General features: G+C 42.6%; 2 protein-coding genes across 2 annotated transcripts; one reads left to right on the forward strand and one right to left on the reverse strand.

Annotated features, from left to right (window-relative positions):
• Positions 1–1,013: 1,013 nt before the first annotated feature.
• On the forward strand, positions 1,014–4,196 carry LOC139399732 (metalloproteinase inhibitor 2-like). The gene is made up of 5 exons (XM_071144985.1): positions 1,014–1,188; positions 2,387–2,457; positions 3,241–3,334; positions 3,688–3,812; positions 3,957–4,196. Exons 1-5 carry the CDS (start codon positions 1,059–1,061, stop codon positions 4,113–4,115), a joined length of 579 nt encoding a protein of 192 aa, XP_071001086.1. The 5' UTR covers positions 1,014–1,058; the 3' UTR covers positions 4,116–4,196.
• A 4,176-nt stretch (positions 4,197–8,372) lies between these two features.
• Positions 8,373–11,354, reverse strand: LOC139399731 (metalloproteinase inhibitor 2-like; the record flags this gene model as incomplete). Its single annotated transcript, XM_071144984.1, has 4 exons — positions 8,373–8,645; positions 8,801–8,922; positions 10,583–10,685; positions 11,284–11,354. Coding segments are annotated over 4 exons (425 nt in total), but the record flags the coding sequence as incomplete, so codon positions are not given.
• Positions 11,355–14,206: the final 2,852 nt, after the last annotated feature.

Below are 14,206 nucleotides of genomic sequence, written 5' to 3' on the forward strand. Positions count from 1 at the left end.
TGGCCAGATGGGACAGGGCGTATAGAGGCCTACAGTTGATCAGACTGATACAGCAGGTCAGATCGCTAACGTTAAGGTGTAGGCTGCTACAACATTGTTACCACCACTTTGTTTCCCCTGGCCAGATGGGACAGGGCGTATAGAGGCCTACAGTTGATCAGACTGATACAGCAGGTCAGATCGCTAACGTTGAGGTGTAGGCTGCTACAACATTGTTACCACCACTTTGTTTCCCCTGGCCAGATGGGACAGGGCGTATAGAGGCCTACAGTTGATCAGACTGATACAGCAGGTCAGATCGCTAACCTTGAGGTGTAGGCTGCTACAACATTGTTACCACCACTTTGTTCCCCCTGGCCAGATGGGACAGGGCGTATAGAGGCCTACAGTTGATCAGACTGATACAGCAGGTCAGATCGCTAACGTTGAGGTGTAGGCTGCTACAACATTGCTGTAAAGAGTTTGTGTCTGTGTCTGATGGGAGTAAGTTATTTTCCTGTCCCATGCCTGACCTGCACGACCTGTGATTTGGTGGTGTGGCATTTTTTTTTCTCCCGATGGTACCTACCCAGATGAAAATCCGGAACCTAGTTGTAGCAGAGATTTAAGGGTTACCCCATTGCCTGGGTCAAGTGAACTGACCAGTTGGGCAAGTTGAGCCTGCTTTAAACTTGCCCCAGGTGATAAAAATAAATAAATGAAAACAACAAAGCTATAAGGAATTCCAGTAGGTGTAGCTTAAAATTTATATTTCTGGTTCATCCCCATTGTTTAAGTGAAATGCAGACAATTTATGCCATTTATGTCAGCAAATTGAGCCTGCTCTGTGGTTGTCCAATAAACAGGTGATTGTGGTTAAGGATGAATAGAGTGATCAGCCTACCACTGGCTTGGTTCTAACTGCGGGGAGGAGCTCACAGCCTGCAATAAAAGCCGGCTGATTCCATGTAGTATGTAGAAGGTTTTCGCGCAGTAATAACCTGAACTGTGGTAGGGGTAAACGGTAGCAATATTGTTTGTCTTCTATAGAGTGGACAGTAAATTCATTAGTTTCTAAAATGACTTGGTCCGTAAGTAGTTGTTTCATTACTCTGGTCGTTCTGTTCCTCTGGCGGGTCGATGACATCACAGAAGCTTGCACTTGCATGAGTGTACATCCTCAACGGGCTTTTTGCAATGCAGATGTCGGTAAGGCAATTTAGAAATTTCTGACGTCTGTAGTTTCTCTTCACGTGTTGGTAGGCTGCCTACTACACCGTGTCAATGCGCATCATGCAACAATGTTATGCATTTTCTGTCGCAATTATTTTCAGGACATGATCATTAGGCCTGTATTCACATCTTCTCGCAAGTATTTACATTAAGTCGGTAACAATATGGGCTACACCTGGGTGTATTCATTACGGAAACGTTTGCCACTTAAGAACCAAGTGAAACGGTGCGGGACCTACCTGAATTTTTACCACACTCTCGTTTGCGTTTTCTGTCTGGTGTAAAACGGTTCTGTTGCAAAACGTTTTGTAACAGAATCTGCTTGACGATTACACCCGCGGGGATGACACTACTCTGATCCGTGAGGACTGGAGTTTCCCATCCTTGCTCTAGGCCTAAAGATGACTGACTTGTTATTAAACGAAATGTTCAACATGACATTATCCAACGCCTCACATACTTGACATTTTAGAGAATTCATCAGAATAATTTAGGCCTACATGGCAAATGGGTCTACTCTACATTTCTAAACTATTATGTCACTTCTGTAAACTACTCACTAATTCAGATTTTGGCGCTATTTATCTCGCAGATAGGTTGTTAATTCTATAAATTAGATGTCATTTCTATTATTTTGACATGTGCTGATAGTTGCGTTACCAACAATGTAACAACTACGTAAGTATAGGCACCTCGTATAAAATGGGTTAGTCACTGTAAAACATCAATACGGCATTGTGATTTTAAGTGTATTGGCACCTTTCGTTCTACTTCAACCACTGATGCAGTATGGTAAGACAGGGTGGTTGTGGGTGTTAGACAGCACTACATCATGAGCAGCTACTTGACCTTTTAGAGAAATGTACCTTGACTCAATTACTGTTTGTTAGTAAAGAGGTGTGATGACATGCAACACGCTTCCCTGAGGATAGTTCCTGTTGAGTTTATTGAAAAGTGAAGACTTTCTTTGTGGTATTCTCTAAAATGATTGAGTGATGACTTTGCTGTTGAGGGAGCAAGCTCTGTTGATAGAGCATGGTGCTAAAGCCTGACATCTTGGGTCTGTTATAGATTCTATGTTCTCTCAGATCACTTAACACCCTGAAACTGATGTCTGACTATTGTACCAGAAATGGATTATTTCAGTAGTTAAACCATGTCTCTTATTTTGTAGTGATCAGGGCAAAGGTGGTTGGCGTGAAAGCTGTGTCTGGTAACACCAACTATGACGTCAAACAGATTGAGGTATGATCAGCCTTTTTATTAAGTGGTTGTTCCTTCCTGCACTGACACATTGAAGCCCCCTGAACCCCAGTCTGACAGCTGGTCCCAATTTGGACCCAACCCTTAAATAATTGAAGATTTGGATAGGTATAAGCAGTGTAATTGTGGAGCTTCCACCATTAATAAAAAGGGGTTATTTATAGAAATGAGTCATGCCTTTAGCACTGAGCAAGAGGCATGTTTCAGTCAACCCTCCTACCAGTCCTAGACAATGGTGACATCATCTATATGAAATCAGATGCCACTTCATTAAAGCAGTTTATCATAGTGCACTGCTCTTTATTATGGGCGACAGGTCTAGTACTCAACGCTACATTCTCAACTAGGAAGTTGGTCCTGTTTGATGTCACGTAGGTTGACGCATTGCAGTATTTTTAATGTATTAATCCCTTTACGAAACCTCACTAAAAGCATTACTAACCTTTAGACGTGAGTTACCACACCTGGGATAAGGGATGAATAACTTTGGATATTTCCTTCGGTCTTTACTCCGTTAGGTAAATATTTGTTTGTTTTGTGCCTTGTTGTAAAACTGTCTGCTGCATCTAGGGCAATTCAAAGTGTTGAGGACCTTATTACTGAATGTTTGTTTATGACTGCTTCTGTTCTGTTTGTATTTTAATGTGTAATTCAGGGCTCCTCTGTAAAAGAGACCAGTGAGGTTAAGCTGTCCATTCATGCCATATAGAACAAACTGTATATGTAGATGTTTGACGGATCCTTTCTCTCCTTGTGGTTGGCTAGATGTTCAAAGGTCCTAACCAGGATATCCACGTCATCTCCACTGGAGGCCCGTGTCGCGCGTTTCTGGAAATCAACAAGGAGTATCTCTTCACAGGTGCGGTTCTCACTAGGTTACCTAAGGTTCATTACCAGCACTGGTTAGAAATGCTTACAGCCTCATGACCTACTATTGACTTCATCTTGTATAAGAAAACAAAGGTTTTAGAAATGACGTTCTCTACACTTAGAATTACTTACAAATAACTAATGCATTATTTATGAATAGCTCCGGGCTGCATCGGTACTTTTTCCCGTTTCAGGTTGCAGTTTTCCCCCAGGTACAGATCTAGGCTCATCTCCTACAATACCAACCATATGTGGAAAGAAACTAATCCAAGTACAGTGTTGAAGGCCAGCTTTACCCTACACCACATTTTCCCTACAGCATATTGTCTCCTTTGTCTGCAGGCAGGCTGAATACTGATGGAACAGTGCATGTAATAATGTGTGACTTCATTCAGTCCTGGGGGGCTTTGAGTGACACACAAATGAGGAGCTTGACTCTGCGCTACCAAAGCGGCTGTGATTGCACGGTGTGTTAATATTACTATATGTTGTATATTTACACAGCAGACTTTCTTCGCACTCTGGTCACCATTGGAAAATGCAAGAGCTACAGTATTTGGGTAATGATCAGTCGGTGATCTTGGTCTTTCTCTCCCTACTCCGATCCACAGATCATCCGCTGCACTTCCCTTCCCTGTCCGATCAGCACCGCGGATGAGTGCCTGTGGATGGACATTGGCCAAAGCAGACCCTGGGACAATAACATTGCCTGTATCAAGGGGGGTGATGGATCCTGTGCCTGGTACAAGGGGATGGCACTGCCCAAGTAGTTTCTGGATATTGATGACCCCTAAACTTTACAGGCCATCTACTCACAGAAAAAAAGCTACAAACTCAAATAATGAAGTAGTTTCTAACAATTACAAGACCTACATTAACTTGTCAAGTTGTTGTCAGAGGACAGGTTGCAGGAAATGGTCAATGTGAAAGAGGGCAACCATCTTGTGAAAATATCACTTGTACAATAAAAATGAACTTCAAATACAGCGCTTCAAGTACTAATTTCGTGTGTCCTTAATTTGCTTGTTTAACTAGAACTGAATGCATTATTGAACATGGTCCTGAAATAGTTTGTCTAAACCAGGGCTTCAGCTTTGTAATGTCATTGACCAAATTAAACAACTCATTGTTTCTTCCTTGCTTTATAAGATTGTATTCAGTTGTAAACAGCTGAATGTTCATCCAAGTGCTAGTCCGCACTAGCAAGAACAGAAATGTCCGACTTAACTGGTAGTACAGTGCATTCGGAAAAGTATTCCGACCCCCTTCTGTCACATGTCAAGTTACAGCCTTATTCTAGAATGGATTAAATACGTTTTTCTTCAGTCTACACCCATAATGGCAAAGGTTAAGATTTTATTAACCAATGTAATTGTATTCAGACCTTCTGCTATGAGGATCAAAATTGAGCTTGGGTGCATCCTGTCTTGGATCATTTTACAACTTCATTGGATTCCACCTCTGGTAAATTGATTTGGAAAGGCACACCTAACATCCCACAGTTGACGGCACAAAAACAAGACATGAGGTTGGAATTGTCCGAGCTCAAAGGATTTAGGCACAGCTGTGGGGAAGGTTACCAAAAAATGTCTGCAGGCTCAATGGTCCCCAAGAACACAACCTCCCTCACTGGAAGTCTGGAACCACCAAGATTCTTCAGAGCTGGCCAAACTGGACAATTGGGGGAGAAGGGCCTTGCTCAGGGAGGTGACCAAGACCTCGATGGTCACTGACAGAGCTCCTCTGTGGAGAAGGACAACAATCTCGGCAGCACTCCAATTAGACAATGGGAGTGGCCAGACCGAATCCACTCTGTAAAAGGCAGACTATAGCCCACTGGAAGTTTACCTAAAGGCACATGAAACCAATATTTACTTTTTGCCCTAAATGCCAAGTGTCACATCTGGAGGAATTCTGGCACCATACGTACAGTGTAGCATGCTGTGGGAATGGGAGACTAGTCGGAATCTAGCGAAAGATCAACTGAGCAAAGTACAGAAAGATCCTTAATGAAAACCTGCTCAGGACCTCAGACTTGGCCGAAGGTTCACCTTTAACAGGACAAGGACCCTAAGCATACAGCCAAGATAACGCAGGACTTCGGGACAAGTCTCAATGTCCTTGAGTGGCCCAGCCAGAGCCTGGACTTGAACCCGATCTAACATCTCTGGAGAAACCTGATAATAGCTCTGCAGCGACGCTCCCCATCCAACCTGACAAGAGCTTGAAAGGATCTGCAGATTGAGGAAGGAGTAAGGCTGTAATGTAACAAAATGTAGAAAAAGTCATAAAACTTCCCGAATGCAGTGTACATGTGCCGTGTTCAACCAGTTACCAAGTCAGAAGTTTCCTAATTCCGACTAGCACGTGAACGCGGCACTAGACAGTACTCTTCTGATCTTCTATATATTATTTAGGGTTAGGAAACTGTCAGCCGGAATAAATAGGGTTGAGGTCCTTTACACACAAAATATTGGGAAATAAAAATCCTGAAAGATTGGAAGATGACGTGTACAATAGGTAAATAAGAAAGTTATATGAATAAGGGAATTGTAAATATAAATGACAAATGTTTAAGATCTATTTTGCCTTACCAATTTGAAACCAGTAATAATGCAGAAAACCGAAGCGCATCACCTTCTCCAAAGTGAAGTTTATGAAATGTTGGCCTTTTAAAACCGCTACGGGATCATTGTCCCTCCCGCGGGACGTTTGAGCTAACGTAGGCTAATGTGATTAGCATGAGGTTATAAGTAACGAACATTTCCCAGGACATAGACATATCTGATATTGGCAGAAAGCTTAAAATTATTGTTAATCTAACTGCACTGTCCAATTTACAGTAGCTATTACAGCAAAATAATACCATGGTATTGTTTGAAGAGAGTAAACAGTTTTGTACTTGAAAAGTTAAACCAATTAGGTACATTTGAGCAGTCTTGATATACATTTTATATCATAAATGCAATGGTTCATTGGATCAGTCTAAAACTTTGCACATACACTGCTGCCATCTAGTGGCCAAAATCTAAACTGCACCTGGGCTGGAATAATACATTATGGCCTCTCTCTTGCATTTCAAATATATATATATATATATTTTTTGTACATACTTTTTATATTATCTTTTACCAGATCTAATGTAGGAGAATATAACATGCATTTCACATTTCAAAAACGTGTTTCCTTTCAAATGGTATCAAGAATATGCATTTGCTTGCTTCAGGTACTGAGCTACAGGCAGTTAGATTTGGGTATGTCATTTTAGGCGAAAATTGAATAAAAAGGGGCAGATCCTTAGAGGTTTTAACAAATTAGATGGAGACCGAAGCTATAGGCTTCTGTAGCCATGTGCAAATGACAGTATAAATCGGCAAACATACTTGCGGAACCCATGCATGCGTTTATGCTTTTGCGCATGCTTCAAGTGACAAATCTGAAAGCACTCCCCATGCTTTGAAAAGTTGATGTAATTATACCTGTACTCAAATCTCTGCCCAACATGTAATTCAATGAAGTTCCTAGTCTGCTTTCTAGACAACGTTCATCCAGGACGGAGCGGTCAAGCACGACTCCAACTCAATCAAATTAGCTGACTACACGACAGAGGCAGGCCTGATTACAAACAGTGACGAGGCAGCCTACAATGCAAGCATGGGGCGATGGCGCTGAAGGCAGCGGGGCCACGGGTAGCCTAGTGCAGTGTTTTCCAACTCTGGGTAGCCTAGTGCAGTGTTTTCCAACTCTGGGTAGCCTAGTGCAGTGTTTCCCAACTCTGGGTAGCCTAGTGCAGTGTTTTCCAACTCTGGTTCGAGTACCCCAAACAGTACACATTTGTATTTTAATCCTGGACAAGCAACCCTGATTCAATATGTCAACCTGTCATCAAGCCCTCAATGAGCTGATTGTCCAGGGATACATCTAGAATGTGTACTGTTGGAGGTCCTCCAGGACCAAGAACACTGGCCTAGTGGTTAGTGTGGCCAGTAACCCAAAGGTCACTGGTTGGAATAACTGAGCAGTCTGTGTGCCCTTGCACATGGCACTTACCTCCAATTTGCTCCAGGGACAAACATTAATTTAACTGACCTTCTAAAAACACATTTCACTGCATCCATCTGGTGAAAATTAAACATGTGGGGAAAAGCTAAACTTTGTTACAATCAGGAGAAAACAAATTGCCCACCACTCTGGGACTTGTGACCAATCAGATTCACGGAAATCAAAGGTCGGGCATAGTCTATAGAAAGCTATTATTTTACCAGAAAATAACCCATTCCAGATAGACAAGCAAACTCTTTACAGAAATATTACAGCCTCGAATGGGGGTTTAAAACCTACAGCTGCCAGCACGGCATATCCTACACAAAGCATACCTTGCAATACCATCTGATCAAAAAAAAGCTGCCCAAAATGTATACAATGTTCTCCTGAATTGCATGCAAGTTTGTCTTCTAAACCAGATTAGTTCAAATGTCAGCAGATGCCCAATACCATGGTGGGGACACGTCTGGGTGGTTTCATACCTAGTTATTAACTTCACCATTCTGAGAATCAATGTCTGATTTGTTCTACATCGACCAATTACTGCTCTTCTTTAGAAGGCTTTCAAAAGGCTCCCTGTTCCGATGGTCTGCGAAATGACTGAAATAAACTATTCATCCCACTAAAGAATATTACAGAACAAGTCAGTTGTTTAATGGTCAACATCATTACATAGATAAAGCCCTGGTTTAGACCCAAACTACTAAAGGGCCACAATCAGTAGACAAATGTAGAATGTTCCAGATAGAAACGCCATTAGAGCCTACATGATTACTTTCATGTCAGAGAAGACAATTTGTTCTTTATGTATAGAACATATCTGAACATTCTACATGACGCCCTGCTTGATGCTTCAGGAATACTGTTCCATTTTCAAATAACCATATCGGACAACACTGATGACAATTTGGGGTTGATAACAGCTTTGGTTCCAGTTAAATTTAACATCAATTTAAAAAATGAATGGCAGAAGACATTAACACTGCATTTGATTTGTTTATTTTACAAGAAGTGACCAGCAAGACATGTTGGTTAATTTAAAACTACACATTGGCAGCTTTGTCATCTGGAGTCACTAAGCGGATGGCCTGTAGAGTATAGCCTGTAGAGTCCCCAATATCTAGGAACTACTTCCAAGCACAAGAACCATTACTCTTGATACAGGCAAGGTTTTGGCTATTGTTTGTCCCCCAGTCCATCCACAGACATGCATCTGTGGTGCTGATCGGACAGGGGAGCGAAGTGCAGTGGATGATCTGTGGAGCAGAGAGAGACCAAGATCACTGATTATTATACCAATACTCTAGCTCATGTGTTTTGCCAATGTGACCAGAGTAATATACTCCCTTTTAGAAAATGTGCTGTGTAAATATTGGTGTACAGTAATATGACTAATTCCCATCACACACACCTTGCAATCACAGCCGCTTTGGTAGCGGTGAGTCAAGCTGTTCTTTTGTGCAGCACTCAAGTCCTCCCAGGGCGGATTATAGCCACACAGTGTTACATACATCCTTCCAGTCTCCAGCTTGCCTACAGACAGAGGAGATAGTGAGTCAATGTACCATGGGGAAAGTGCCCCACGTTTTCATAACTGTGACCTTAATTACCTACAGTCAATAAGCTGTTATTGTCTTAACGACCGTTCCACAGGTGCACGTTCATTAATTGTTTACGGTTCATTGAACAAGCGTGGGAAACAGTGTAAACCCATTACAAAGAAGATCTGAAGTTATTTAGATTTTTACTAATTATCTTTGAAAGACAGGGTCCTGAAAAAGGGACATCTCTTTTTTTGCTGAGTTTATAGTGTTGGTCCCATGTTTCAACGGCCGAAATAAGAGACTGGCGAAATTTCACAAGAAAGCTAATTTCTCTCAAGTTGTGCACAGATTTGTTTACATCCATGTTAGTGAGCATTTCCCCTTTCCCAAGATAATCCATCCACTTCACAGGCATGGCATATCAAGAAGCTGATTAAACAGAATCATTACACATGTGCACCTTGTGCTGGGGACAATAAAAAAAACACTAAAATGTGCAGTTGTCACAGTGCCACAGATGGCTCAAGTTGAGGGAGCATGCAATTGGCATGCTGACTGCAGGGAAGTCCAGAGCTGTTGCCAGATAATTCAATGTTAATTTCTCTACCATAAGCCACCTCTGTTTTAGAGAATTTGCACTTCATTCGCCACTATCACCTCATGTTGCAGCATTATAATGCATGGCCCTATGTCGCAACGATCTCCCCATAATTCCTGGAAGCTGATAATTTCCAACTTCTATGGCCTGCATAGTCACACGTCACCCATTGAGCATATTTTGAATGCACTGGTTCGAAGTGTTCCAGCCAATATCCAGCAACGTCGAGCTGAACATGCCACAAGCAACAGCCTAAATTACACGTAGGTGATGTGTTGAGCTGCATGAGGCAAATGTTGGTCACACCAGATACTGGTGATCCATTACCTTTTTTTTTAATGTACCGTATCTACGAACAACAGTTTCAAATCTGTATTCCCAGTCATGTGAAATCCATAGATTAGGGCCTAATAAACATTTAAATTTACTGATTTCCTTATATGAATTGTAACAAGGTTACATTTTTAGAAGCTGTGGCATTGATATTTATGTTCAGTAGATTAATGAAAAGCTAAGAATCATGAACATGTAACATGTTATTCTATATGATGTGCACAAGGTAAGAGACATTAGAAGGTAAGGGGTTCTTCTAAAGAGAAGATAAACATGTATGAGCGCTGTAAGTAGTTGCAAGTAGCCTAGTGGTTAAAGTATTGGACTACTAACTGTAAGGTTGCAAGATCGAATCCCCGAGGTGACAAGGTAAAAATCTGTCGTTCTTCCCTTGAAGGGGCCGTCATTAAAAATAAGAATTTGTTCTTAACTGACTTGCTTAGTTAAAGAAAGTTCATTAAAAGTAATATCAAGCTTTGGCAGACCTCATGTTAACATTTGTCAATGAAACTCATTAATGCCAAAGTCCACATCAAATTGTTTTGTGGTTTACTTGTAGCCCTGGTTGTCCTGAAAATAAAAGTGCTAAAACACTTGAGGTGAAATCTAAGGGCTGGACATGCAGATAAATGAAAAGCTGATTTGTGCTGGAGTCTGAGGACTGATAGGGTTAACCAGTGTTGGCAACAGAACGTGGGTAACGTAGTGAGAACCTCACCTGTGAAGAGATACTCCTTGTTGAGGTCCAGAGTCACACCACATGCAGCTGGGGATGGTGCAGTGAAGATGGCGTGGATAACCTGGTCTGGGCATTTAAACATCTAGCCAATCACAAGGAGAACAGAGGATCTGTCAAACATCCACATATATCATTTGGAACCTCACCGACTACAGCTCTCAGGCACTGTCAGTCTTCACCCTTTGATATTCACAGATCTGTAAGGTGCAAGCGATCATTTATTCCAGTTACCACACCCAGCCTCAAGGACAGCTAGCTCATGACTAAAGATTAGTAATGATGTAAGGCACAGGTGGAGTTCAAGTTAAATAGCTTTATAAATTCAAATATAGAAATGCAGCAACCTGTGACATCAGAGGGCCAACTAACTATCTGTTAGAGAATGTAGTGATAGCTTTAATGAAGTGGCAGCTGAGTTCATATAGAGGATGTCACCATAGACTTGGACCAACAGGAAGGTCAACACTTTAGGGAGAGGCTTTTTATAGAAGTATGCTAATTTCATATGGTGGAAGTTCCACAACGACACTGCTTATACCTATCCAGATCTGTAGACATTGAAGGGCTGGAGCCAAGGGGGAGAGAGAGAGAACTGGGCCCAGCTGTTAGACTGGGGTTCAGGGGGCTTCAATGTGTCAGTGCAGGAAGAAACAACCACTTAATAGAAAGGCTGATCATACCTTGATCTGTTGGATGTCATACTTGATGGCGTTAGACACCGCTTTCTTTCCAACCACCTTCGCCCTGATCACTGGAAGAGGGAGACATGGTTTATCTAACATTATTGAAATCTATTCTGGTATACTGGTCAGTCACACCATCAGTGTAAGGGTGATATGGAGCAGAGAGAACAGTGTAGAACGCTTTACAGACCCAATACCCAGTCGGTTCAGAATGTTTGTGCATAAGTTAAGACTGGGTGTAACATTTTGGCTAGGTTAACGTCAAATCAGATGACTGAGTCCATTTCAAAGCTCAGTTGTCCTGAGTCTGCACAACTCTGCCAGGACCTAGGATCAAGAGAGACGCTCAAGTGTTTTAGTACTATATCTCTTGACACAATGATGAAAATAATCATGGCCTCTAAACCGTCAAGCTGCATACTGGACCCTATTCCAACTAAACTACTGAAAGAGCTGCTTCCTGTGCTTGGCCCTCCTATGTTGAACATAACAAAACGGCTCTCTATCCACCGGATGTGTACCAAACTCACTAAAAGTGGCAGTAATAAAGCCTCTTGAAAAAGCCAAACCTTGACCCAGAAAATATATTTTTTTAAACTATCGGCCTATATCAAATCTTCCATTCCTCTCAAATTTTAGAAAAGGCTGTTGCGCAACAACTCACTGCCTTCCTGAAGACAAACAATGTATACGAAATGCTTCAGTCTGGTTTTAGACCCCATCATAGCACTGAGACGGCACTTGTGAAGGTGGTAAATTACATTTTAATGGCATCGGACCGAGGCTCTGCATCTGTCCTCGTGCTCCTAGACCTTAGTGCTGCTTTTGATACCATCGATCACCACATTCTTTTGGAGAGATTGGAAACCCAAATTGGTCTACACGGACAAGTTCTGGCCTGGTTTAGATCTTATCTGTCGGAAAGATATCAGTTCGTCTCTGTGAATGGTTTGTCCTCTGACAAATCAACTGTAAATTTCGGTGTTCCTCAAGGTTCCGTTTTAGGACCACTATTGTTTTCACTATATATTTTACCTCTTGGGGATGTCATTCAGAAACATGTTAACTTTCACTGCTATGCGGATGACACACAGCTGTACATTTCAATGAAACATAGTGAAGCCCCAAAATTGCCCTTGCTAGATGCATGTGTTTCAGACATAAGGAAGTGGATGGCTGCAAACTTTCTACTTTTAAACTCGGACAAAACAGAGATGCTTGTTCTAGGTCCCAAGAAACAAAGAGATCTTCTGTTGAATCTGACAATTAATCTTAATGGTTGTACAGTCGTCTCAAATAAAACTGTGAAGGACCTCGGCGTTACTCTGGACCCTGATCTCTCTTTTGAAGAACATATCAAGACCATTTCAAGGACAGCTTTTTTCCATCTACGTAACATTGCAAAAATCAGAAACTTTGTCAAAAAATGATGCAGAAAAATTAATCCATGCTTTTGTCACTTCTAGGTTAGACTACTGCAATGCTCTACTTTCCGGCTACCCGGATAAAGCACTAAATAAACTTGTTAGTGCTAAATACGGCTGCTAGAATCCTGACTAGAACCAAAAAATTTGATCATCTTACTCCAGTGCTAGCCTCTCTACACTGGCTTCCTGTCAAAGCAAGGGCTGATTTCAAGGTTTTACTGCTAACCTACAAAGCATTACATGGGCTTGCTCCTACCTATCTCTCTGATATGGTCCTGCCGTACATACCTACACGTACGCTACGGTCACAAGACGCAGGCCTCCTAATTGTCCCTAGAATTTCTAAGCAAACAGCTGGAGGCAGGGCTTTCTCCTATAGAGCTCCATTTTTATGGAACGGCCTGCCTACCCATGTCAGAGACGCAAACTCGGTCTCAACCTTTAAGTCTCTACTGAAGACTCATCTCTTCAGTGGGTCATATGATTGAGTGTAGTCTGGCCCAGGAGTGGGAAGGTGAACGGAAAGGCACTGGAGCAACGAACCGCCCTTGCTGTCTCTGCCTGGCCGGTTCCCCTCTTTCCACTGGGATTCTCTGCCTCTAACCTTATTACAGGGGCCGAGTCACTGGCTTACTGGGGCTCTCTCATGCCGTTCCTGGAGGGGGTGCGTCACCTGAGTGGGTTGATTCACTGATGTGGTCATCCTGTCTGGGTTGGCGCCCACCCCCCTTGGGTTGTGCCGTGGTGGAGGTCTTTGTGGGCTATATTCAGCCTCGTCTCAGGATGGTAAGTTGGTGGTTGAAGATATCCCTCTAGTGGTGTGGGGGCTGTGCTTTAGCAAAGTGGGTGGGGTTATATCCTTCCTGTTTGGCCCTGTCCGGGGGTGTCCTCGGATGGGGCCACAGTGTCTCCTGACCCCTCCTGTCTCAGCCTCCAGTATTTATGCTGCAGTAGTTTATGTGTCGGGGGGCTGGGGTCAGTTTGTTATATCTGGAGTACTTCTCCTGTCCTATTCGGTGTCCTGTGTGAATCTAAGTGTGCTCTCTCTAATTCTCTCTTTCTCTCTCTCGGAGGACCTGAGCCCTAGGACCATGCCCCAGGAATACCTGACATGATGACTCCTTGCTGTCCCCAGTCCACCTGACTGTGCTGCTGCTCCCGTTTCAACTGTTCTGCCTTATTATTCGACCATGCTGGTCATTTATGAACATTTGAACATCTTGGCCATGTTCTGTTATAATCTCCACCCGGCACAGCCAGAAGAGGACTGGCCACCCCACATAGCCTGGTTCCTCTAGGTTTCTTCCTAGGTTTTGGCCTTTCAAGGGAGTTTTTCCTAGCCACCGTGCTTCTACACCTGCATTGCTTGCTGTTTGGGGTTTTAGGCTGGGTTTCTGTACAGCACTTTGAGATATCAGCTGATGTACGAAGGGCTATATAAATAAATTTGATTTGATTTCCCTCCTGGTCCTACATTCCTAGTTCTGGTCTTC

Source organism: Oncorhynchus clarkii, unplaced genomic scaffold, assembly GCF_045791955.1.
Source record: "Oncorhynchus clarkii lewisi isolate Uvic-CL-2024 unplaced genomic scaffold, UVic_Ocla_1.0 unplaced_contig_9651_pilon_pilon, whole genome shotgun sequence".
Classification (NCBI taxonomy): domain Eukaryota; kingdom Metazoa; phylum Chordata; class Actinopteri; order Salmoniformes; family Salmonidae; genus Oncorhynchus; species Oncorhynchus clarkii.

Bases quoted from the DNA above. Each gene is read 5' to 3' on its own strand.
- LOC139399732 (XM_071144985.1), top strand. From the start codon at position 1,059: ATGACTTGGTCCGTAAGTAGTTGTTTCATTACTCTGGTCGTTCTGTTC. The intron at 2,458-3,240 runs GTATGATCAGCC...GTGGTTGGCTAG, and splicing joins ATGACGTCAAACAGATTGAG to ATGTTCAAAGGTCCTAACCA. The intron at 3,813-3,956 runs GTGTGTTAATAT...TCCGATCCACAG, and splicing joins AAAGCGGCTGTGATTGCACG to ATCATCCGCTGCACTTCCCT.